The sequence below is a fragment of the Oreochromis niloticus genome, linkage group LG7, assembly GCF_001858045.2.
Source record: "Oreochromis niloticus isolate F11D_XX linkage group LG7, O_niloticus_UMD_NMBU, whole genome shotgun sequence".
Taxonomy (NCBI): domain Eukaryota; kingdom Metazoa; phylum Chordata; class Actinopteri; order Cichliformes; family Cichlidae; genus Oreochromis; species Oreochromis niloticus.
The window spans coordinates 16,456,256-16,483,343 of record NC_031972.2 but is presented as its reverse complement, the minus strand read 5'-3'; the positions used below and the strand labels follow the sequence as shown (position 1 = coordinate 16,483,343).

Genomic DNA, 27,088 nt, shown 5'->3' with positions numbered 1-27,088 from the left:
AGACAGAGTTGTAAATGGCAGGGGTCCGAAGGGGAAAGAGAGGGAGTCAGCACTCAGTGTAATTTCCGATCCGTGGCTTTGATGTGCTGAAACCCCATTATTGTTACCTGCTGACAATGAAGCTTGGTCTCTCCCTCTGTGTGTGTGTGTGTGTGTGTGTGTGTGTGTGTGTGTGTGTGTGTGTGTGTGTGTGTGTGTGTGTGTGTGTGTGTGAAGGCCACTAAGAAAAGCATATGTGTTACTAAATTTGTCACACAAGAAAGACTTTACTTTTTATCTTTAAGTATGTGATATATAGAGGGACCCCTTTATGTCCTTTAAGTCTTTCACAAAAAGAAAAAGTGTTCATATTTTATTCATATGATAAATATGATTGACTTCACTGTGTGAGTTTGTTGATTTGTTTCTTTCTCCCAGGGCAACAAAGGTGACCCTGGCATCTCACCTGGACCAGCACCTAAAGGAGAGAAGGTATAATATCCTCCTTATACTTATTTTCCCCATTAATTTGTAATGATGTCCTGTTTGGCTCTGAGCACATTTCTGATTGCTGTGTGTGTGACCTCACTTTCCTCCACACTTGGCCTTTAAACATTCCCACTTTGTATTCCAGGGAGACTCAGGGATCATTGGCCCAGTTGGAATGATTGGCCAGCCAGGTCGAAAGGTAAGACTTGAAAATGTCCTTCCAGAGCTTCTCAAAAGCCTTTCACCAAGTTTACTCTCACTAAACTGAAGTGAATTGTTCTTAAATGCCTATTTACTAACTGAAAAGCGAGCAAAGCGTTTGCATCTGCAAACTATGAGCAGCGATGCCCGAGGCAGTGCATGAGTCACTGCACCCCTTTGTGTATTCGTATTGTGTCTGTGTGTGGTGTTGTTTGTGTAAAACCTGCTCATCTTTGTAAAAGTATCTCTACTCATCTTCTGCTTCCCAATTCTGTCCATTTTTGTTTTTCCTTTTTGTGCTCACCAGTTTGTTTACTGGATCCTGCACAGATCTGGCAGGAAGGCTGCCACAGGAGATAAAGGGGTCAGACTTTTTTTCAATGGGGAAAAGAGAATGGGAATCATGCACTCAGTCATCAAATTGCTAGTGTCTTAAATCTTATTTAAGGCACGGCTTGAGTGATTCATAAGTCCAAGGAAGTAAAATGTAGGGCAGACCTTCTGGTAGACAGAAGTGTAACAAGTACAGACTGAGATTAAGACCAAGTTGAACGTCTGGGTTGTGTATGCGTCTCTGTGGTCATGAATGCATCCCTGTGTGCTTATCTTTGTGAGCGCGTGTGTTACTACTTGCTAATACTTGTTCCCTGAGGGCGCTTCAGCAGTTGAAGTTTAACTGAACGAATTTTGGCTCAGTACATGTGGAAAAGATACAAACAATCAGCCAAATGCAATGTGTCAGAATTAAATGCGGCTTCTTGGTTAGTGGTTAGAGAAAGGATGCAACACATTCCCATTCCCTAGAGTCATATTTTAACTCTAGGGTAACCACCTTTAACATCATTTTCCAATATACAGGGTTACATTTTAGCATTGCCAATGTGAGAAGAACAGAAAATTTAGAGTCTGAATTTAAAAGTAGGTTGGGCGGTGAATGACTGGGGCTCCTTTACGTTCACTCTCTATTTTTGACTTGCAGTTATGTTCAAACAGCTAAACTCTGTGGTTAGATTCAGGGGAAAAGTTAGGGTTGTCATGTTAAACACACACTAAGAGCCCCATTTTTCCCATCTGCGTCAGGTTTCCTTGGATACCGTGGTTACGCGTCCTTGGTTAACATGGTTACCCATTCCGTAACAGTGGTGGTGGAGTCGGTGGAGTACTTTTTCCCCTTACTCAGCGTTTTAAACTCTTCCACTGAAACGTTGCAAAACGATGTAAAAAATACCCAGGTTATTACAGTGTAATATGCTAGGTACCTGACCAAGTATCAGTTTGTAATGACGTAGGAGTAAGAGCAGGTTGAGGAACAAGATTTTAACCTGCAAACAATGTCAACTTAGTTATGCAGTCATATAAAGCAGTGAATAAACTACTAAAGCTAGAATAAAGGAGTGGAGCCTGACCCACAGTTTCATATAGTAGTGCCAAGTAAACTCCAGCTGACGGCAGTTAATTAAATTGAAACATGACAGGTATAAACAAAGACCGCAAGTGAGCCAGAAAAATGCTGGGAACCACTTCAGTTTAATCTTTGTGCGCTCTTCCAGTCAGCATCAAAATAGTTCCTTTCACTATTTTCCAAGTAAACTGTTGCAAACATATGTCTGATAAATGAAAAGAAGATCCTATTAAAAGCTACCAATCACATCATGCATCAAATGCAGCTGAGCCGTGCACATGTTTTAAACAAATTAGGTCAGTAATTGAATAGTGCAGGTTGACTGTATGCCTTTCAGACTAGGTGTAAAGCACTTCTGGCTGTATTTACTTTCTTCCCAGAGCCACAGTGCTCTGTAACACAGTGTCAGACTTCGGCTGGATGGCTACCTCGGGCTCAACATATGGCTTTTGTTAGGTGTCTGCTTGTGTGTGTTGTGTGTGTGTCTTAGTCCATTTGTATGTCCCTGCCTCTCTCTTTCACACACACTCAGCCAGAATGGAAACAAAAAAAATGTAAGGCTGGTGGAAAACATTCACAGATTCCTTTTAAAACTAGCAATTTGAAGCTTTATCAAGAAGTTTGTGCCTTTTAACTTGGCCAAGGGTGACTACACAGATTAGGTCAGATTATTTAAGACAGTGATTTGTTTGTTAGCGTAAATGTAAGATCACTTTAAAGTATGCACTGTATACTTAGTTTTTTACCCTCGACAGCACTTTCCGCTTATCTGCATGCAGTCCAGAGGTGGAGCAAACTGCTTTAATAAAACCCAAGGGCACATTATACCTCGAATAATCAGAATGACATCATAGACTCTTAACTAGGGGACGTAACCCTAGCAACTTCATCCACACACACACACACATACACAGAGAGTGACATCACCAAAGCATGCCTCAGGTATTGGTCAATGAACCACAGACAACTTGACTATAAAGGAAACTTGTTAAAGTAACCACAAGGAGTCAACTTCCTTTCCGTACACAAACACAAAGAAGCTGATTAACCCGCTTCCATCCTGCAGTAAACAAAGCACAATAACTTGTTGTAGTTTTCAGCTATCCACTGTAGCAGCAGTTTACTTAAAGGAATCTCCATCCTTAATGCAACGCTGTGACAGGCGTGTGAGTCAGTCTCCAAATGGTACTACTCAAACAGGCCTTGCTCTGTTCATTTTCAAGGTGGAAAGTCCCAGACGCATTTCGCCCTGATGTAGATCTCCACAGAAGCCTGATGAATACAAAGTGAATGCAATATTTGAAAACAAATAACAACATTTACGGGCATTGCATTTCCCTCGTAGGCCACCCTGAAACACCTTCGTATTGCTCTTGTGTTTCTAGCTGTTTAACTTTCTCTGTCTCGTTTGCTTGTTTTTCTGTGGTTTAGGAAAACAGGACAACAGCAACTTTTCCTCTCTTCTCCTCTGTATTTTTCCCCTCCACTTTCTCTGTCTCACACACAAACACACACAAATATCCAGCCTCTAATTCATCCTTAGCCGTGATGTTTCGACCGGGAATTCTGGAATTTGGCTGCTGGTTTTTTTGGGGTTTTTTCCGTGGAAACTTTAATGGAGGAAACAGTGGTACTTTAAATGTGTGATACTAGAGTGTGATTTTACACTGTCAGACAAGCCAAGTATGTTCCGCTCTGTACAACATTTGTTCTACCAAGCAGGCTCTGAATGGTTTTTCAGTATGGCAAGGCAGGGTCAGGGATAGGGGACATACACAGGGCCAAACCTCAACTACAAATCCACAGTACACGCCACACGTCTCACCTTACTGCCTGCATGCCTCTGTGTCTCATCCCAGGGCTAGCTGATCTGTCTCTCCTCACTTTCTGCCTGTCTCTTAAAGTATCCGTACTTTTTTCACCTGAAAGACGAGACATACCATCGAGCAGAGCAATATCTATTTGCTCGGCCTAAAACACAAGCTTAATCCGATTTATGTTGCATTTGTTAGCTACTACTTTAGTCTGTTTAGGCAAGTATTAATAGGTATCTCATTTAATTTTGTCTGAGCCTTGGTAGATGTCTCCCGTTTCAAAAAACAACATGCCAATATTAAAAAAATCCTAAATTTAAGTTTTAAGACAATGACAAATATTGCATCCTGGAAACTCATGCAGAATATGTCTATGCATCCATCTTTTATATGATGTAGAGTATGTAGACATTTAGTATTATTACCTCCGCCAAGGAAGTGATGTTTCTGGTAGCATTTGTGTATGTGTCATTCTGTCTGTAAACGTGATAGCGCAAAAGATTTCAAATCATTTTTAATAAAGCTTTGTAGGAGTGTAGAGTAGGCCCACTGTTAAAATGTGGCTTACATCCACCAAGGTCTTCAAAGTCAATTTAATGATTTATTGGTCAAAAATTGACATAAAGCCTTTTAACTAAACTGTGATTCTTACAAGTGTGGTGTGTATTGTCAAAATATAGAAAGTACCATATAAAATTTTACATTTGACCTCTCACCTCTCCTTAAAGGTCAATTCAATGCTATATGAAGCTATTTAAAACTGTTTCTTATTGACATTGTTCGCATTGACAGACTATAGGGATGTAAGGAATGATATATGAGGATTCTAAATATCACATTACTTTGTTAGGACTTTGTTATGTACATTACAATAACTGGTTAAAACCATTTAACAGTTTGAATACATGCACAATGAAATAGCAAAAAGCCTGCACTTTCCACTTCTTTTCCACATCTTAAAGTTTTCTGTTAATGAATGTAGGACAATAAGGGATTTATGTCCTGTGGGTGGTGTAGGTGTCATCACTGCTAAGTGCAGGTTCAAACCATGCATCTTGAACATAGCTGTAATGGGCATGTTAATCAGCACGGTCATCGTTGCTTTTGGCAACTGAATCGTCTGAAAATGTTCAGAATTTGCCAGAGATTGTGCAAACTTTTAAAGACTACAAGAGCCTGAAAAATAGAAATATGTAACCAGTCGATATGTATCCAGACAGCTGGAAAGTAATCCATAAACACTCTTGTCGACTCAGTGGTTATGCAACATTATGGGAAAATGTGACTGTCTTGAGACACTTTGTGGTGTTTATAAAAAGTCTCTGTACTTGTGCTTTTCACATACGTGCTATCCAAATATGTGATTGTTTTACAGCAAGCAAGTAAGTTTGGATACTCCGTTGCAAATATAAGTTTCCATATGGAAAATGAACATGTATATATAAGGATACTATACTGTTTGTTTTTCAGTTTTATACAAAAAAATTCCTTTTCAAGTCCAAAAGCAGAATTATCCTATAATTAAAAGGTAGAATCATATACTGTATTTCACTCCCAGTTCCAGACAGTGTATTAATCATCCTCGTTTCCTTTATTTGTGCATGGCAGTTTGTTGTATGACATTAATCTGTCTGAAGTCCCGTTCCAAACCAAACTCTCTCCATTAAGCTCCTGCTCACTGTTCAAACTAACAAATGCTCCACATGCTCATCATCATCATAATTATGAGAGAATTCAAATCAACCATCATTTTCTTTGCATGTTTTACAACAAATCACTGCTCTGTCCTCTGGTAGCAGTAACAGTGATACTGCATGCAAGGAAACATTGTGCTGAAATTGCAGTGCAGACAGGGATGAGATGAGGAATCTTTTTCCACTGGCTAAATTTCAGCCAAATTGTCCAGTTCCTTCGCACAGTTGTTTGTTTTTGTCTGTCCCTGCGTGGAGCGTTTATGTTCTCCTGTACATTCAATGTATACATGGAGCCAGACGATTACGCCGAGCAATCATGTGGCTCCATTCTGTAGGGTTTGAAGAGATGAAAGCAGAGCTTAATGAGGAGAGTGGTATATTTCTGCTACCAGGGTGCTGCACAGCTCAGTCAGATATGCATTGTTTGTGGAGTACAGTTGTTAAGCACACATGAGGTTGGCACTCATTTGAACACCCACAATGTTAAGTGTGTACAGCAAGTCAAAGGAATGACATGTCATCAGCAGACACAATGTGTCTTTTATTTTCTCTCTGCCAAAATGCGCTTAACGTCCCCCCGGGGCACTCCTAGGCTTAGCTGGGTAGGAGGGATTGTGCTTATAGAGTGCTACCGGGAGGCTGCTGTAAATGAAAAGCATTCTGGTGGGTTTATCTGATTGAACACACATGCTTGTTAAACAAGTGGCATTGTAAACACAGGCAGCCTGGCGGGAATGGCCACTCTCATTAGCAAGCTCATAATGAGCGAGATAAGGATCTAAGATGGTCTAGCTGAGGTTGAGGGGCTATGGTTAATACACAGGAACCACGGCATGTGTCCATGTGTGTGTTTGTGGTTAGTGGACCTCACAGTACACCATGGGAACATAAGCCACTACACATGTTTGTACTACAAGTAAGCCATGTAATAGGATGGGGGGTATAATGAGGTGCATGTATCTTCGTGTGTGACTGTTCATGTGCGAATGTGCACTCATTTGTGAACCTCTATATGTGTTTCCAAGCTTGAGAGAGGCTTTAGGTCACCGCTTCTTCAGAGAATATATGTTAGCGAAGAAGTGGATAGAAAACAGAAATTAAATTTAAGTAGTAACTAGAAAAATTTGCATTTCCTGCGAAAATGCTGTGTGGATGCCTTAACGCTGAAGCTGTCTGCTGAAAAAGCTGAAAAAGTTGAAAAGTTGCAAAAAGTTGTATGGTGGTGAAAAAAAAATTTCACCCTGAGCAGGATTCGAACCTGGCCCTCCTGGTCTCAAGGCGGCTACTCATCTCACTGAGCCAAACTTATTCTCACGAAGAGAAGGTGGACAGACTGACCATTCTGCTGAAATGAGCAGAAGCTGCTGAGAATTGTGCTGATAAGAGGTTAAAAGGCTGAAAATTTTGCAGAAAAGAGGTGAATCAGCAGAATTTCTGCTGAAAAGAGGTAAAGAAGCAGAAAGTTGCGTTGAAAAGAGATGAATCAGCAGAATTTCTGCTCAAAAGAGTTTTTTTCTGAAAACAGCTGAGATTTGTGCTAATAAGAGGTGAAAAGGCAGAAAATTTTGCAGAAGAGGTGAATAAGCAGAATTTGGGCTGAAAAGAAGTGAAAATTCTGCTGAAAAGAGTTCAATCAGCAGAACTTCTGCTGAAAAGAGGTGAATGAGCAGAATTCTGCTGAAAAGAGGTTTTTGCTGAAAAGGGGTTAAAAAGGTGGGATTTGTGCTGAAAAGTGGTGAAAAAACTTAAACTTTTGCTGAAAAGGGGTGAAAAAGCTGAAATTTGTGTTGAAAAGAGTTAAAAAAGTTTAAGTGTGAACTGAAAGAAATGTTGCCATAAGCGGGATTTGAACCCGGCCCTCCCAGTCTGAGAACGGATGCTCATCTCACTGAGCTAAAACACAGGTCAACTCGGCAAGGAAAATCAGTGAGGCCACTGATGATATGGCAGAAATGGGCAAAAAATATTGCAAAAAAAATTCAATATCTCAAAAAGTATAGCAGTTATGAGCACCAAAAGTCATAGCACCCATTAGCAGAAACAGCAGAATTTTTTAAAGTTTGAACGGTGAAAATCAGGTGAAAACTGAAGGAGTAGTTAACGTCCAAAAAACGTACGGAAGCAACTTGAAAAAGAAAAATAAAGAACTAGAAAGGGAAAATTTCAGAAGAAATTTTATGTGTGCCTATGCCGCTGGTAATCAGTGTAGTTTGCCATTCATACAGCTACAGAGAGCAAAACTCAGCAGAGCAGCCATTCTCCACCATGAATTATGATAAAAACAAACACCGCTCGCGCCTCACAGATGACAGCTTACAGTTTTGGGTAAAGATGAAGTGACTTTGTACAGCCCCGATTTGCAGACGCTGTGTACACAGGTTCATGAGCAGAAGTCCCATTGTACCACGGCAGACCCAACAATGTTTGCATGAACACGCTTTGAAGCATTATGTTATGGACCACTTTTCACACATGGTTGGTGTACCCACACAGGCAGCTGTAGCTTTTCAACTCATAGCCCAACACACACCCAAAAAACAGCCAAGAGAGCACAGACTTTACACCCGTGGGTCCACCTCCCCTGCAGCGGCACTGCAGACCACGCCCCGACACACACATCAAACACATAAAATAAATATATATGCACTTTTGCATTCACTTTTTGTTTTTTGTTATTTTTACACAGTGTTCTGAATGATGAACAATGGTCTACAGCCAATCTTGTGTATTATTATACAAACTTTGGTTGTAAGATTCGGATAAGCATTTAATAAAAGCTAAATATTTTATATGAGAGTAAGAAAGAAAAGTATATCTTTATGTCCACCTTTCTCTGTTAATGCCCTACCTGGCCCCCTGGCAAAAGCTTTGCTAGATCCGCCCCTGCACAGTTACCAGCTGTCAGCTACACAAAAAAAGGAGCTTGGTGTTTACAGGGAGTGCAGAATTATTAGGCAAATGAGTATTTTGTCCACATCATCCTCTTCATGCATGTTGTCTTACTCCAAGCTGTATAGGCTCGAAAGCCTACTACCAATTAAGCATATTAGGTGATGTGCATCTCTGTAATGAGAAGGGGTGTGGTCTAATGACATCAACACCCTATATCAGGTGTGCATAATTATTAGGCAACTTCCTTTCCTTTGGCAAAATGGGTCAAAAGAAGGACTTGACAGGCTCAGAAAAGTCAAAAATAGTGAGATATCTTGCAGAGGGATGCAGCAGTCTTAAAATTGCAAAGCTTCTGAAGCGTGATCATCGAACAATCAAGCGTTTCATTCAAAATAGTCAACAGGGTCGCAAGAAGCGTGTGGAAAAACCAAGGCGCAAAATAACTGCCCATGAACTGAGAAAAGTCAAGCGTGCAGCTGCCAAGATGCCACTTGCCACCAGTTTGGCCATATTTCAGAGCTGCAACATCACTGGAGTGCCCAAAAGCACAAGGTGTGCAATACTCAGAGACATGGCCAAGGTAAGAAAGGCTGAAAGACGACCACCACTGAACAAGACACACAAGCTGAAACGTCAAGACTGGGCCAAGAAATATCTCAAGACTGATTTTTCTAAGGTTTTATGGACTGATGAAATGAGAGTGAGTCTTGATGGGCCAGATGGATGGGCCCGTGGCTGGATTGGTAAAGGGCAGAGAGCTCCAGTCCGACTCAGACGCCAGCAAGGTGGAGGTGGAGTACTGGTTTGGGCTGGTATCATCAAAGATGAGCTTGTGGGGCCTTTTCGGGTTGAGGATGGAGTCAAGCTCAACTCCCAGTCCTACTGCCAGTTTCTGGAAGACACCTTCTTCAAGCAGTGGTACAGGAAGAAGTCTGCATCCTTCAAGAAAAACATGATTTTCATGCAGGACAATGCTCCATCACACGCGTCCAAGTACTCCACAGCGTGGCTGGCAAGAAAGGGTATAAAAGAAGAAAAACTAATGACATGGCCTCCTTGTTCACCTGATCTGAACCCCATTGAGAACCTGTGGTCCATCATCAAATGTGAGATTTACAAGGAGGGAAAACAATACACCTCTCTGAACAGTGTCTGGGAGGCTGTGGTTGCTGCTGCACGCAATGTTGATGGTGAACAGATCAAAACACTGACAGAATCCATGGATGGCAGGCTTTTGAGTGTCCTTGCAAAGAAAGGTGGCTATATTGGTCGCTGATTTGTTTTGGTTTTGTTTTTGAATGTCAGAAATGTATATTTGTGAATGTGGAGATGTTATATTGGTTTCACTGGTAAAAATAAATAATTGAAATGGGTATATATTTGTTTTTTGTTAAGTTGCCTAATAATTATGCACAGTAATAGTCACCTGCACACACAGATATCCCCCTAAAATAGCTAAAACTAAAAACTACTTCCAAAAACATTCAGCTTTGGTATTAATGAGTTTTTTGGGTTCATTGAGAACATGGTTGTTGTTCAATAATAAAATTATTCCTCAAAAATACAACTTGCCTAATAATTCTGCACTCCCTGTATTTGTCTCTCAAAAATAGTTCATAACTTCCCTTCAACTTATTCATGTCACCTAAAGGGTAAACCTGTTTCTCCATCACCAGTTCAGCTCTGATGATTCAGTAAGGACATCTGCCGTTTTTACAGCTGTAGCTCCAGCAAACATCAGCTGATACCAGAAATTAAAAGCAAATGAATTCTAACAACAGCTGATCAAGCTTAAAGGTGCTGCTGTTGTTTTGCGCGATAAACAAACAAGAGAGAAACGCCGATCATTGATCAGTTTCATGACTGAAGTTTCAACAGGCGAGAGAATGACAGGGGAGGCTGTCATAAAGTTCACCATGCGCACACAGCTGTATAGAAACTCTGTCGTGCTAGCTAGAACGCAGTACGAGTTATTGTAAGTGATTGAAAAAGTCAGCACAACGAAAATAAACTACACCTAAACTCGGTTTATATCTGACCGAAATAGAGTGCAGTTCATAACTTCTTACCTGAAATTCAGTTCACCTCACGCTCCTGCCTTCGCTTTCCCTGATCCATGATTGACCACCGCGTTAGCAATCGCCTGCCCGGCCTCGTATGTCTCGTTGGCGGCATGTCCTTTCTGTCACACACCGGTGGATAGCTGCCCTCTGTTGTAGCTCCACCACCAAACAACTCAGTTATTTTTTCCACATCGACCAGCATCATCGGCCCATATAAACGAAAAATAAGTCCAGCTAAGACACAGACCCTTGCTGAGCGATCGGGCGTTTAAACAAATTTTAGCCACCTCACTATCAGCCAAGCCTGGGTGGTTTTTCACGAAGGGTCGCTAGCCGCGCTAGCTAGCTAAGCTAGCGGCGCTAGCTAGCTAGCCAGCCGGCTATCAGCAACACGTAAGAGAACTGTTGCTAAATAAACTACACCTAAACTCGGTTTATATCTGACCCAAATAGAGTGCAGGTCATAACTTCTTACCTGAAATTCAGTTCACCTCACGCTCCTGCCTTCGCTTTCCCTGATCCATGATTGACCTCCGCGTTAGCAAACACCGGACGATCGGCGGTAGCCTCACCGCCTTGTATGTCTCGTTCGCGGCATGTCCTTTCTGTCACACACCGGTGGATAGCTGCCCTCTGTTGTAGCTCCACCACCAAACAACTCAGTTATTTTTCCACATCGACCAGCATCATCGGCCCATATAAACGAAAAATAAGTCCAGCTAAGACACAGACCCTTGCCGAGCGATCGGGCGATTAAACAAATTTTAGCCACCTCACTATCAGCCAAGCCTGGGTGGTTTTTCACGAAGGGGCGCTAGCTAGCTAAGCTAGCGGCGCTAGCTAGCTAGCCGGCTATCAGCAACACTTAAAAGAATTGTCGCTAATATGGGATGTCTTGATAAAACGAGCAGATATTTGAAGTTTACACACCTACATTCTCGCCTGAAAATATCTTAAAAGTGTATTTTGTGACCTAGAAACAGGAATAAAAGACATATAAAACGAAGTGGTGTCCGCCATTGTTTGACTCGGTAGAGGCATGCTATGAATTGTGGGATATGTAGTTTTCACCAAGCATGGCACCCTTTAGGCCGTACTACTCCCGGTATACCACTAGAGAGAGCCAACCCACCACAAATGAAGTCTGTTTCTATGGTGCCAAAAGCAGAATCTTTCTCAGGAGCCTAGAAATTGGCCTAAATTTGCACTAAAATCTAAATATTTCAAAAACTATAAAAGTTATGAACACCAAAAGTCACACCATACTAGCCCAGCTCCAGCCGCACAAAATGATGTAACATATGTACCCCTATTGTCAAAACTGTTTGGCAGAGGAGCGCGGGAAAATTTTCACTAAAATATTAATATTTTAAAAACTATAATAGTCATAAACACCAAAAGTCATAGCACACCATTCCAGATCCAGCCGCACAAAATGAGGTAACATATATGAAGCTTTTCTCAAAACTGCGGGGCATGATACGTGCCGAAATTTAGGCGGAAGATGGAGAATAATAATAATAATAATAATAAGAATAATAAATCCGACGAATAGTAATATGTGTGCCTCTTGGCATAGGCACACATAATAAAGAGAAACAGGAACTCAATAGTGTGGAAGCCCTTTTAGGGCATCCACACAATTAAAAGCCAGTGGTTGTGTCTCAGTATAAACAGACCAACAGGTATATTTGGACACATGTAAGTGATCATCAGAAAAACTAAAATATTTCCCAGCTGACCACCGTCATAATATTGCACTTTATAATTGGGAAGTTTTCAGACACGTGCAGCATGTGTCTCCGAGTACATCTGCTCTCTTCTGTGTACCGGTTAGTGATAATACTTTCGCAAAATATGAAAACCCACAAAAATTCAAGCTTGTGTTGCTGTGTCTGTCAGCACCTGCTAACATCTCTACTTGTTTATTTGTGTTACTCGTGTATTTTCCTCTCAGCCAAAGGCATCTCCTCCTAGTGGTCTTTTGATGATGTGCACCAGATGATGTGAGGTGAAGGTTTTCCAACACAACACAGGGCTTATATGTGTGTTAGACACAGATGAAAGCAGACTGTTAAAAAAAATAGATCTGCAATGACAATTATCAAAGGTTTACTAGAAAACAACTCTTTGTTGACACAGTTGCTGGACCTATTAAAGCGCAGAAGGTGGTGTTTAAAATGCTGGGAACGGCAGTTTAAAGTGCTGCTGCGTAGTAGACCGACGAGAGCGATCGTGTAACGTAATGAGAAGAGGGATGCTGTGTCCTCTTCTCTTGCTGCAGTCAGTTGACAGAGCAGTGGATAGTTTACAGGAACTCTGGGAGCCTTGGCTTGGAACGCTGAAGCTGTGGTTTAGGAAAACGGGACAACAGGAGTCTTTCCTTTCTTCAGCCGTCTGTTTTTACTTTGTTTTTTTCCCCCTCTTTCCTTTTTTTTAATCTCTCTCTCTTGCTCCCTCACTCTATCAAACTGTGGTCTAGGAAGGCATGTCTTCCTACCTTTGATTTAGTTTTTTTTTCTTTTTCCTCCAGTCTTTGTCGGGGGTCTGTGCTGCTGGAGTCAGCAAAAACTGCAGGAAAGCACTATGTCAGGCTGTCTTCTGTGTTGCAGTCTGGCCTGCGTGCAGGGGGAGGGCCTTGCTATCTGACTTAAACAGGAAGGCATTTATATCCTCAACATGCCATGATCTTGGCAATAGTCTCCCGAAGACCCTGCGAACACAGCCAGTGGAAAGTCTGATCCATTAACAGAAGGGCAGATTGATACCTTGCATATGGCACCAAATTTGTCTGGTGGTGCTGTTCGCTTTAACACTTCACTCCACTTGTCATTCCCACACATGCTCCTGTGTTTGTCAGGCTTTTTCCTCAACTGTGAATCATTTCAGACTTTCCCACCTCTTTCTTTTTTTTCTGTTATTATTTTATACTCACTTATCATGTGATATTTTGGTTTCTTTAGGGACAGAAAGGTTTCCCTGGCCAACCCGGACTCCCTGGAGAGCCTGTAAGTATTTTCACAGGTGTTCTCTTTTATTTCTGCAACAGCCACCCTCACACTTACAGAAAAACCCATGTTCATTTCTATATCTTGTATATTCTCATTATATATTTTGCTTCTTTAACCTTAAATCTCCCCAGATGAACTCTTTCCTTTCAGGCACTTCTCTCTACCTCATGTACATCACATTATCTACAATGCATATGCCTTCATTAGTGTCCACATATCTCCATTCACGTCCAGCTCATTCAAGTCTAAACCCTTGCTCTCGCTTCATTCTTCAAAATCAAAACTCAGTCGTCATTCACTCCAGGTGTTCAACCTTTCGATCTGTGTGTATGTGTGCGCGCACCAAGGATGCCAGCTGGGCAGCCAGATTAGATTAGCCTGTTATAAAGGACTGGTGAGGACAGACATCTGGCCAAAGCACTGTGTTAAAGCGATGCACTCCAGGATATCAGAAAGTGATGCCAAAGAGAGGAAAAAATAGAGAGAAAAGAAACAGGAATAAGCCAAGTAGGCCAACAGTGACACACTCAGTGGCTGCTACTCCGCAGTCCTGGAGAAAGTTTCCCTTTGTGTGTGTCTCTTACGCTCCGGGCTTGTCGTTCAATCGTCACACTGTCTTACAGCATGTCACACTATGACATGCTATGCTATTTTCTAGCAGGCCTTTATTTTCTGTCATATTTCCCAGGTCATTTATCTGGTTTGACTTTCCTTAATCTGTGGGAATCCATTCAATGGAGTCTTTTATTCCCTGCTAAGTGACGGAAGACATGACTCTGGCTGTTTAGTCCAGCCCAACACTATTTTTAAGCATGGAGAATCCAGCGTTGCGTCCAAAGTTATTTTTAATTGGCCAAGGTCATACTACTGTTTGCATTAAAGAAAGATCTTAGTCATGAAAAGAAGAGTGGAAATTTCTCCTCACTGTCACAGCTTTAAATAAGTCCCTGTGCTCAGGATGACGTCATCAGTTTGGGGAGTTCCTGCTCTAGTCATTCTAGAGAAGGTACTTTTTACTAATATGCCCTCCCACTCTATTCCTCCTCAAACGCCGCCCCCCTGTTTCCCACATAGCTGCTTCTGCTGATGATGATCACAGTGTAAATCACCATAGCGCCAGCGACCAAGTTAGTTTGCTGTTGTGTGCAGTAACAAAGTGTCTTGATGACACTTTGTTACTGTAATGCACCACAGGCTGTATACAGAGCCTAAATCTACAGCTGGTCAGTTAAAGGCCTGAATGACACAAAGCCAAATTCATGGCGTGTTTTAACTGGCAGAATCATACACTGCATTTATCCGAGAAAGGGAATGGCAAGGAAAGTAAAACACAAACGCTTGTCCTTGCAAATTTTGAACACAACCCGCTTCTGTGCACATGTCTTATGCCTTCTGACAGTGACATAGACGGTACATGCATGCAAACCAAACTGCTAATTAGGGTCTATGGTCTGGAACACATCTGAAAAGTGAGGAGTGAAAGAAAAAAAAGAAGCTTTTCATGGTAATCAGTGGGAACAGTTCAGTGGGGTGGAATGTCACCAAGTTCATTTACACAAGTACTTTACTTAAGAACCAATTTGAGGTACATATACTTTTCTAGAGTGTTTATTTCCTTGCCACTTTAACATAATAATAAAGTATGATATCAAAATAATTTAAAAAACCCGCAGCCATATATATATATTATATATATATAATATATATATGCCGAAGGTTTCTTCCTGTTAAAAGGGAGTTTTTCCTTCCTACTTCCACCAAGTGTTTGCTCATAGGGGGGCAGCTGATTGTTAGGGTTTTCTCTCTACTACTTTAGGGTCTTTACTGTAGAACATAAAACAGCTTGAAGTGATTTTTGTTGTGATTTGATGCTATATGTATAAATAAATAAATGACATTCAATTTAATTAATAAAAAGAACATATTGGAGACATATAGTTATTATACTTATCAATCACTGCATTTCATCCCATCTGCTTTGTCTACCTCACTGAAACCCTTCAGTGCTATGAATGGCCTGCTTGTGTGTGTTTGTGTTGCTGCAATTTTGATTGCCCACCCTACCGCTCTCTCCCTCTCCTCCACCTTCTCATTTGTCTCTCTCTCTTCTGCAGGGTGAGCAAGGTCCAGTCGGGAGCCCAGGTGCCAAAGGTTATCCTGGCAGGCAGGTGCAGTAAATCCTCTGCTGTGACTGGTACAGTTGTAGTCAGGGCCATAGTAAGGGCAGAGGGCCAAGACGAATTAGGTTATGCTAAGCAGATGGCTTGGAGGAAAAAAACATATTTGGGTAAAAACTAAACAGAAGAGTTGGAAAATGAAAAATAAATGCCTCAGAAATTAACATAGAGATCCACTTCAGTATTTAAGCCATAGCTGCTATGCAGAAATGTATGGCAGCGTATTTCACAGGAGTATTTATTATTGAGTCCTATCACCTTACCCCATTGGGAAGGTTCCTGTTATTTTTATAATAAACCTTACAGATTATAATATGAAGATGTATCTCTGTTACATTGCTTTTTAAAATATTCCATTCTAAAGTTAAAGCTGTAGACTTTGGTATAACCCAAATGAAGTACTTCAGGCACAGCTTCAAATGCAGGGCTGCTAAATTAAATTCCTCTCTTTGATTTTCAGGGTTTACCTGGGCCTATAGGACCAATGGGGCCTAAAGGCGTTCGGGTAAGGAGTCAACTTTCTGCTCTACAAATGTGCTGCTCAAGCTTAGATCTGTCTAAATGACCAGTATTGATGTTTTGACAGGATCACTGAATATACTTGCTTGTGAAACTTATAAAAAAAATGCGCAAAGAAGTTGCTAAATTAAGGTCTCGCTCACAAGCATTAGCATTTTGTGCTAGAAAGCTGTTGTTGGATGAGCACGTACTTGAATGCAACACCAGCCAAATTCTAGTACGTATGAAAGCATGCATGGTAGTAGTTGCACCAGCATCCACCACCGCACACATAAATAAACACACACGCAACTAGTGTGTGTACCACTGTTAATAGCGTGCTAAACTTAGGAGCCTTCACCTGTAGTACAAACATTGTGTTACTGTATACAGACTCTTATTCAGAGACTGGCTGTTGATAAGCCTTCTCATGCAAACCAACACCCTTTAGGCACACAAACAAAAAAACAGACGCGGGTGGACACAAACTGATTTTTATGTTGCATTTCAATAAAGGTTCTTTATCAGTTTCCCTTGGCTGCTCCGAAACCTCCCCCTGCCCCCACTGGCTGGAATTTCCTGTTTAAGCTCAGTTTGAGGCCCTGCTGTCTTAAGGAGGCATTCTAGTCCCCCTTTTGCTCACTGCACTACCTTTCTCTGTTTTCTGCTCTCTTTCCTTTGCTGACTACTACGTATTGTGTAAACTCATCTGACGCCTCGCTTCTAACTAGCACCTGAACTGTTCCTCCAGCGTTCAACTGTGGTGTTTCTGCTTGTTGTCGTCTGTGTGTGTCTCCACCATACTGACAGCCCAGTGTGATGTCCTGGCTATCTTCAGAGATCCCTGGCGTGAGGGTATGTGCCCTTGGACTACATCGTGGAAGCCAGCACCATGCAGTCCATGGGCATATACACTTGCCTCATGGCTTGGTTCTTCATGCAAGCCAACCCAGTCCGTGGTGGACCGTCATCCACTGAAAACCAGCCCCACAGCCATTAGGTTTTTTTTTCCTACTGCTTTTGTGCTATCCAAATACTCATCCATATTCCTCCTGTCTCCTCTTCTCTCCTTCAGGGTTTCATTGGAATCCCAGGCCTTTTTGGCCTGCCCGGTCCTGATGGCGAAAGAGTGAGTCCTTTTCAAATGTATATTTCTCTCAAGCAATCGGTAACTCAGAAAATGTACGCGGACCAGCCGAATCCAGCTAATGGGCCTGCGAAAGGACAGCATTTCTTCTTCTGCCTTTTGTACATTCAGCTGTCTTGTTGTTATAACATGAGAAGCAGTCCCCAGCTGTCCGAGATGCTGCTGTATAAAGCTGTGTGGGAGTGTTGATGACTCATAATAAAAGCCCCCCTTTTAAGGCCTTTGAACTGCCTGAACTCACTAAGGCCTCTTACTTCTGTACAGCCATTTGCCTACTTATGACACAGTCCAGGAGGTTGCATCAGCACAGGATAGGCTGTAATCAGGACTTGTACCATCTGTAGCCAGAAAGATACACATAAAGCAGAGACTATGCATAGCTCTCTTCTTCCAGCAGACTCTTGTTCTCATTTAATAGATATATGTGCACAATGGAAGCCTAGATCTCTCATAATAGGTTGGAAAATATAAGCTAGGCTGCAGTCAGCTGCTGCTCACATCTGCTGAAGCAGGAGAGGAGACAGGCTTACAGCTATGGCTTTTTAATAGTGTGTTTTGGGCTTGAATCAGTTCTACCCAAAAGTGCTATGTTTTGATTTTGATATGGCTTTTTACATAATGTCTGACTCTGTCTTTCTTCTTTGTTTCTGTCTTCTTTCCACCCTTTCTGTTCTGCTTTCTTTTCTACTTCTGCTCTCTCTATCTTGTTTGGATTTTCAGGGTATACCCGGCGAACCAGGGAAGAGGGGCAAGATGGGTAGGCCGGTAAAGTTTTGTCTCAACATACTTTGCAGATAATCTTTCAAAAATGTGATAAATTGTGATGGATGTGCTCATTTTGAATGTTCGCTTTGTCATGGATGCTGATTATAGCTTTTAGAACCTTAAAGTTCAGAGACAAGTTTGGAAAAAAAAGAAAAATTTCCTGTATTTGGGTCAGATCGAAACTTTTTGTGCAAAGAATCCAACACATACACATATGAAAATTTATAAGGTCTGCATTTACGTCATTCTTTCAATCAGCTAAGTATTTCCATGGCTGTTGGAAGGGTTAACTGCAGCCTGAATAGAGTGGAGTCCCACCAGCCGCATGTCGGGGTCTTGGATGTAACAAGAAAAAGGCTTTTGTTGGAGTAATGGGCTTTCGGTCCCCCCCAGCATGGAGCCAAGCCATTTGGAAGGAAGCCGCTGATTCTGTTGTGTGTGTCAGATATAGTGTTCAAAGTCAGTTTGACAGAGTGTTTTAGAAAGAGTGTGTAACCCCCGACACACACTGCTGAGATCATTCTGCAGCTGTTGCTTATTGGCTTTTCAGTAAATAAGGCATTTATTGGCCAAAACGTCTAAACACACGCAAGCGAGTGTCCACTATTGTGAAGCTTTTAGAAGTAGATGCTTATTCTGTTATTAGGCAATTGTTTAAGAAGCAGCTGCAGATACAAATTTAGCACTTCAGAAGTTTTGGGGGCCTTTTGCATTTGATTTGATTGCGTTAGATTTTTTTCGGAGTGCGTACGTGTGGGTGTTCTCCTCACTTACAGAGGCCTGCATTATAAGATAAGTTTTACAGCCATGAAAACGGCACAGAGATATAAAAATATCGTTATTTTGGTCTGTTTAGTACCAATGTCCATGACATTTCTTATGCATAACATCCTTAAAAGACAGCATTAAATGTACTGAAGTAAATTTAGAAATTAAGTACATTTCTGGCCTGCAAAAGCAACTAAAAGACACACACATATCGTCATCACTGTCATCTGGTTTCAGTGCTTTTGCATGGAAAATGGAAAGCATGGACGTTTAATGAGATGATCCCTCAGAGATCATCCCTCTCCTCCCTGATGGAACAGAAGAACCACAAGAACACGAGCCAGACATTTTAATGTCCATCACCAGAGCACTTGTACTCTGTCGAGGAAGCACACACACACAGACGCACAGTCTGCCATCTACCAACGAGTCAAGAGCGAATATATCTAAAACAGTGGAAAGCTTAAAAAGTTTCCAAAGTGCATTGCCAACATTTCTACATAACCTTTTTTTTCTGTTCGACTGTGTTTGTCTGTTGGTGGTGGTTGTCTTTATCAGGCTCATCTGTTGCAGTTCTTTTATATCAGTCCAGTATCTTGCAGTAAGTGCTGCTGCTGTTTGATCCTTTTTAAGGTTAGGGCTGATGAAAAGGGTGGTCTGACATAATGTGAAAGCAGAAATACACTAAAGGCTCACATGACTCTCCTCAAAGGCTTTTTAAGTACTTGGCAAATCCACGTTTCCCACATTTGTCCTCAGCTCGTACGGCAGCGGCGACAGCTACATGATTCATCTTTTGGGTCACTGTCATCCTTCGTAGATGTGTGTTCCCCCAGCGCTCACAATTTTATCGTGTTATAAACCAGGCTTCTGTAGCACAATGACCCTACTTCGATGTTTTTAGGTAGCGTGGTACTCCACCTGCTACAGAAACAATGTGCAATTACAGCAGTTAGTGCTGTTAGGATCGCCTCATTGACCTGATGCGAAGTTTCAGGAGAAACATTTAGAAAGCATCAGTCAAAGGGATTTATTATTGTCTAAAAGTGAGGTTGAAATGGCGTTTTGTTTTCAAGAAACAACCTGCAAAGGAGTTGTGTTTAGTCAGCACAATTTGCTTCTAAGTATAGACAGAGATTTAAATGCAGTATATCTAAATCATCTCCACTCTTGCAGAAATAACTGACATTTTCTGGAGGTAACAGTAATTGGCATTTTGAAACAATGCATTGAGGCCAGAATAGAAGAACCTAGCCATTATGAGTCTTTCTGAATGGTTTGGTTTAAAATGCCTTGGCCCTACTGCTTTATGCAGATGTGGTTTCTCTGCGCTAAACCACCAACTGTTAGCAAAGCTCTGATTAGCTTCCCTGTTACTGCTAAATGGACAGAGTAATTACTTGGCTTACGGTAGAACAGTAGAACAGTTGGCTACACACAGCCTACAGCTGATAGATTTAATGCTTTTAATGGAGCCATTATACTCTTATTTTGCGCATATTTCAAATTACTTTATATTTAATGCTATATTTGACTCTGTGAAATTATTATAATTGCCGCACTATTACAGTAGCAGCACTCTTGGCTGTGCAACAGTCAGCAGTATTTGTGAAAGTGTGCTCTGTTAACTTGACTCCGTGGTTAAGGCCATTCCCATTGGCATATTTGACCCTACTACAATGCACTTTTTTTTTTAATTGCATCAGTATTTGCACAATCAATGCAAATACAATCGCCTTGTGTGCACTAAAGTGACTGTAACTAAAATATGCTTATTTCAGCAGTAGATCACAAGACTTGTAGAGATGACGCTCCAGAGAACGATCATCCATCTCCAGTGATCATTATCTCTGAAGAGCTTTATACCATCTTTCAGCTTATTGGTTTGTTTTTGCTTCCTTAAATGTGCTGCTTTGGTTCTCTCATTGCTTATCTCAATGTGTCATTTGGCCAATAAAGAAGCAACTGAACACTTCCTGCTCAGCATCATATGACAGGCTCCTTCAGTTAGTGAATTAGTGGATTTTGGGGGGCAGATTACAGTGGGCATCACATGGCCAGAACCACTCCTATAATGAATATTTGTGTCCCTCCATAAATGCTGGATGTGTCTATAAAGAACTGCTCACCAAATCAATTTGAATGCCGTGTTCACAGCCGTGCGTTTCCCCCAAGTTGCCCAAAAATCAGTTGTCTCTGAGCTGAACTAAAAGCAACAGGACATACATTTCTGAATATCTATGTTTGAGTTGCTGTATGTCACCAACATTAAAGTTCCTCTCTCTGTTTTCAGGGGTTTCCTGGGGACTTTGGGGAGAGAGGACCACCTGGGCCTGATGGAGAGCCAGTATGTCACACGCTCACTTACCCACACACACGCCCCTGATGTTTACTGTAACATTTTCACAGTGCTTGTGGCTAAATCCTCAGTCGGTCCAGCAGTTTGCCTCCGTGTTTGGGTTTTGTTTGAAGTTATTCTCGACAAGCATCGCTATTGCATTTCATTTCGTGTCATGCCTCCGGCTGCTGTAGATCATTTTCCTTGGCACATATTTTCCAAAAAAGAAAAACAAAAAAGAAAAAAGCTGTATTAAGTGGGGACCAGTCTCAAATGTAGCTTTTCCTATTCGCCGCTGTAAACTGGGTCCCAACACACGTATAGCATCACAGCCATGAGAAGGCGATATCCAAGAATAGTAAATGATGTAATAGGATGCCATTTTGAATAATGACTCCCCCAATTCATTAATGACGGACCAGCAAAACCCAGTCTGTGGCTTAATTCCGTCCATATGGAAGACATCAAATAATCGGACCGTAGCATTTCTACTATTTTTGATATTCCTACAAATGTGGGACCTAATAAGCCCGTCAGTGAAAACTCTAAAACAAAAACATAAAAACATGAGCAAGTTATACTTGATGCACTCTGAAATATGCATAATAAAAGTGAAGTGAAGGTTTATGTTTTAGAAAACACTTCACTTATCCATCTCCGACTTCTCCAATTAGTCAGTTCTTCTAGAGCAGGCAACTGAACTGCTAATAAATCCTTTCTTGGGCCTGACATTTATTCTCTTCCTGAGAATAAGACCTATCTTCCAAAGTGGATTACGCATTAGATTTATCAAATGTTATTATGAAATAATCAGTCTGGCAAGCTTATGGAATATATGAAAATATATTTATATATTTTACTTTTTCCTTCTCCACTCTTTGTTGTCTTTACTTGTGATGACATGTTTAATGCATTTTACTCCTGCAAAGCAAGCAGGTTGTCTTCAAATCTTGATGAAGCTTAAAATGTTTGGGAAAAAAGCAGAATATACTTATTTAATCTTAGCTGCTTACTGGAAAAGTCAGACTCAACAAGGCTGTGCTTCTGGGGGGCATTGAGCTATCAGTAATTTCACATGCAGAGGAAAAGCTATCATCACGCTTAGCAGATATGTATAGTTTGTTATGTGTTTATGGGTAGCTGCAGTAGAGACGGGCAGGAAATGTCTTGTAGATGGATGTACCATGAGATTGCCATCAAACTCCTTTGAGGCTCATTGAAAAATCATCAGATTTGCTGTGATGATGGTGTTGGTGATGGCATCATAAGTCACCGAATAAGTAATCCTTTGAAGAAAAATGACCATGGCCATGGCTAAAACAGTCAACTTCATGATGGTGGTAAATAAAAGAAAATACCATTTAAACAATGACATCACCTACTGCGCAATGTTGTCGCCTTTTGATGCCACCAGTTTTGCTGTTGCCATGTTGGTGCTTTAAAACTGGGCATCATGAGCAATAGGAAACTTGTCATTAGCTAATGAGGTTATCCAGTGAGCATACTGTATAATTCTCCATAAGTTACAAATTAAACTTTGTGTTTTATTCAATATAACCACCATTAAGTCATCAGGAAAGTGTTTACTGAGGTCACAGAACAAGGGAGCCAAGGTTTCTTTTCCCATAGACTTCTACACAACTGGAAGACTTTTTGCAACCAATAGAGTCGCCCCCTGCTGGCCATTAAAAAGAAAGCAGGTCTCTTTTGCATTGGCTTCACATTTCCAAAGTTTAGTGAAAGAAATTACTTTCTTTCACTAAACCTTTATGCTGTCTATGAAGAAAAGTCAAAAATCAATGAGATAGATTTTCTTTAACACTGAATGGGTATACTGTACTAACTCCTGGATATTTCACTGGGTTAAAGTAAAACCTGTTAATGGCCTTAATTAGGATACAGTCTCTGTCCACTTGTCTTTCTTTCTTTTTTTTCTTTTTTTGAGGTAGAACCTGCATATTTGAAAACGCCACAGTGGGACGATGGTCTCACATCCCTTTTACTTCTACCTGAGACCCCTCACACACACACAAATATGCACACACATATTCATGCACACAGCCCCCTCTCATAAGCTGCGAAGAACACTGAGCCACTCTTCTGAGCATGTTTGTTTAAAAAAAGGGCCAATAACCCATGAAACTTGCTCCTTTTCCCTCTCTCTTCATCTCACTAACTCTCTCTCTCCTCCTCTCCAACTAGGGTAACATGGGAGCCCCCGGTCCAAACGGAGTTCCTGGACTTATTGTGAGTTGTAGTTTGTGTGTTTTCTGTGCACTGTCTCAAGCATCCACAGCTGCAAATGTTTAAATGAAACTGAATATACCTGCAAAACTGGAAAAAAAGGAGAAAACTTTATTAGCTTGCATTTATGTCGCCTGCCAGTTTGGTGGGAATCTAATTCATATATTTGATATAGATATTAGGTGAATGTGGATGGCTCTTAGACTCCAAGGCTTTTTTCACAGTGAATGCAAAGCCTGAATTGTGCAGTTTATTTCTGCTATTTTCTCACATGAAGAACAAGGCAGTCGTCTGCAGTTTATCAATCACACAGCCCTTAACAGTGCATCTTGTCCTCCTCTTGAAGCTCCCTTTTAATAACTATTTTTAGAACAGAGCTGCCCCCCGCCCACCCATCACCTTGCCCTCCATGCCTGCCCAGCCCGACAGCCGCATAATTGTGTGTGATTATAATGTCTCCCTGGTTTCTCTTGTTGCGTCCCGTCTTCACCCATTGCTGCCACTCCTCCCGACCTATTCTAGGCCACCGGTGGTGGTAGTAGGCCTGTAATTGAAGGACTCTGATTACAGCCCTAGTCTGAGCTTTGTGTCCTCTTTATCCGTCTTATCCGTCAGTATAATGTACAGTACGTAGCAGCAGGACGGAGCGCCACTACAAAGATAAAAATATACAGTCACTCTTCTCTGGGGACTCCAAAGCTGAGAAGCTTTGGGTGAAGGTTGGCAACTACTGAAGAAGAGAAAATGTCTAGACAACGACTCTCACTTAGAAATACACTTATAATAGATAGATATAGATATTTAACAGTTGAAAAAAACTGAACCAAATTTTATTGTGTCAAATACTGCTGAAATACAAACAAGGCCTCCTTTGATGTCATGAAGCCTCATCTGTGGCAGTTTTTCACCAGTATGATGTTTCCGTGTCTATGATTATGGAAGGAATCACTGGATTTCATTATCAGTATTCTCCATTACCTGAAGCAATAACAAGCTGAATCAATTCTACGTCTCTTATGTAATCACACTCATCCAAGTGACTTCTTCAGTCTCAGCTTACTGCAGGTTTCCCCAACCTTATGAAGAGTACATTTACGCAATAACTGAAACTAGCCCACTGCATGATCAGTGGGCTGTGAAGTCAGTTCTTGATCATTAATGTGCAAATTGTCATGACTGAAAACGCTAGATGAACAGAATCAGTCTTTTGCGATTTACTTACCTGGATGATTGAGCATGCATCAAGACATGTTTTTATAGGGTTTCATATGTGCATAAATACAAAAACAGGCCTTTTTAGCCTGTTGTTAGCTGGTTACTGGGCAATCTTTTGGCGTCTCATTATATCATGAAATTTTGTGGCTACAAATGAGATGTTATGGTTGGGAAATAAAAATGATGCGATCCCTTTGTAAGGTCTTATAGTTGTTAAAATCCAAAAACCAGGTTATAGATGCGTTAGTTTGATGCTATCTGGATGACATAATAGTATCTGATATGTATAACAACGTTCAGGGGCTTAAGATGTACCTCTCAATTTGCTGGCTAAACACCTGAGTTTGCAGCTAAAGTAGCAAACACACAGACAGATGGATTTCAGTGTGTGCACAGAACAGAGGCAAGTACTTCTCATTGCAGCATCATCCTCCAAAAACACACACAGAGACACACACAAAAATACATACGGACTTTGCTCTTAGTGACCATCGGGTTTGAATACTTGAATACCCCAATACTGCAAATCTCTGTCTTTCGAATATGCAAAATTCAGTTTCAGAGTTCATTTCTGGGGAAGATGAAAGTCTATACAGAAGTGAATCTGCTGTTTTAAGAGAGCAGCTAAGTATCAAGTGAGAGTTCAAGTAGAGTGATAATAAACCTGAATTCAGTGAAATTAAGAGTAATGTGTTTCTTCATGCATTTCTAGCAATTCGTGAGCAGGAAATATGCAATTGAAATTAACATTTAAGTGTGAGACTAGAGCACTGAAACTATAGAGCAGATTTTGTTTTTTTAGAGACAAATCAGTCCAGCAGGATATGACTTAATTATCAGGTATTAGATTCCATTAGATTAGAAGTTTGGGGGGGGGGGGGGGGGGGGGGGGGGGTTGCCTTTTAACTCGCAATACCAAATTAAGTGAGTTGCTCCGAGGTGCAATTTTGCAGCTTATACTTAATAACATCCTCTGTCGATTGTTCACTGAGGCTAATGTTTGAAACTCTGAGCCAAGGCTACTCTTTGATTTAATCTTCAGATGCACAATCTTGGCTTCTGACCACAACATCTATTCATTCTTCCCGGTGTCAGTCATATATTATCATCCATTGTTTTATGTTGTGTGCGATGTGATAGCAAAGCTGGAAGCAAGACAGTGAATTTATTCTTAATGGATCCCAAAGTGCGCTCTTATTGTATATGTGTTTTTTACATTAATGAATGGGGCCTGGGCCACATCTTTGTTCTTTATGCATGTGATATCACTATGTATTAATGTGTTTCTTGTTTATCCCATCTTCTTGCATTAGGGAGACATGGGACCTGTGGGACAGATTGGCCCGCCAGGACCTAATGGACTGAAAGTAATCTCTCACACACATCACACATATAGAGATAGAAACTGTTGCCTTCACTGTCTTATTTTTATCCGTTATTGTATATGCAGTAAAACAAAAGATTTTTTTTAGAAAGCCTATTTGAAGCTTTTGAATTTGGATTAGTTGGGAGTTATGTGCCGTAAAGATGCACTTTTGATAGAATTTGGCTTTTGGGGTGCCCTTCAACCAGTTTGTTGGTGCTTTTTCCAGGGGGTGCCTGGAAATCCAGGAGAACCAGGACTGAAAGGTGATAAGGTGATCTGAATATTCCTGTTATTGACCTGTGTTTAAGCAGCATGTGATGGATATGTAGTCTTTTGCATCCTGCCGTAGATATTTCTGTCCAGAGTTTAGACTTTAAACAGCATGCTTTCATTAGGTGTCACCTGCAAATTAACTTATATAAACGTCTGAGGATAGTTTCTATTGGTTAGATGAGGTTTCCATATGCATATTTTTGTGAAATCTTTAATGGAAGCATTTTAATTTGAAGCAGCCAGCCAAGCTATTGAAGAAAATGAAAGAAAAGTAGACAGACATTGTCCTTGAAATTTAAAACAAAAAACACACACCATGAAGAGACCACTCAGCACTGATGATTTAAGAAGGCTCAACAAGCAGGCCTTTTAAGGACAGCAATAAAATCTGGCTGCCTCTACTAAAACCAGAACAGTGCACAATACCTTAATGATGGTAAAGCACAAATAGTCAGATCTGAAAGTGACTGAAAGACCTTCATCAGAGGCCTCATGTTTGAAATTTGGTTTATTGGACACTTCTCACTTTGCATTTGTAATTACTGCAGTTTCTCATTATTACTCATTTGTTTTATACTCGAACGGCCTGCAAAACATGTGGTGTGACAAACTGCAGCAATGCCTTTCATAATACATACTGACACCACATGGAATAGTTGGCTAATCCAGTAAATAACACTCGCTGTGTGTGGATATTCATGAAGTGCAAACTGCTAATTAGTATTGTCTGTTTAAAAAAAATAAAAGCTTGT

General features: G+C 41.0%; 1 protein-coding gene across 1 annotated transcript in view; it reads left to right on the top strand.

Annotated features, from left to right (window-relative positions):
* Window positions 1–27,088, top strand: part of col27a1a (collagen, type XXVII, alpha 1a) — a 64,379-nt gene that overhangs the window by 14,043 nt on the left and 23,248 nt on the right. The window contains exons 6-16 of the mRNA XM_019361995.1: window positions 418–471; window positions 614–667; window positions 13,498–13,542; window positions 15,660–15,713; window positions 16,183–16,227; window positions 17,296–17,349; window positions 18,088–18,132; window positions 21,194–21,247; window positions 23,441–23,485; window positions 26,011–26,064; window positions 26,290–26,334. Coding sequence (XP_019217540.1) covers window positions 418–471; window positions 614–667; window positions 13,498–13,542; window positions 15,660–15,713; window positions 16,183–16,227; window positions 17,296–17,349; window positions 18,088–18,132; window positions 21,194–21,247; window positions 23,441–23,485; window positions 26,011–26,064; window positions 26,290–26,334 — 549 coding nt within the window. The remainder of the gene's footprint in view (window positions 1–417; window positions 472–613; window positions 668–13,497; window positions 13,543–15,659; window positions 15,714–16,182; window positions 16,228–17,295; window positions 17,350–18,087; window positions 18,133–21,193; window positions 21,248–23,440; window positions 23,486–26,010; window positions 26,065–26,289; window positions 26,335–27,088) is intronic.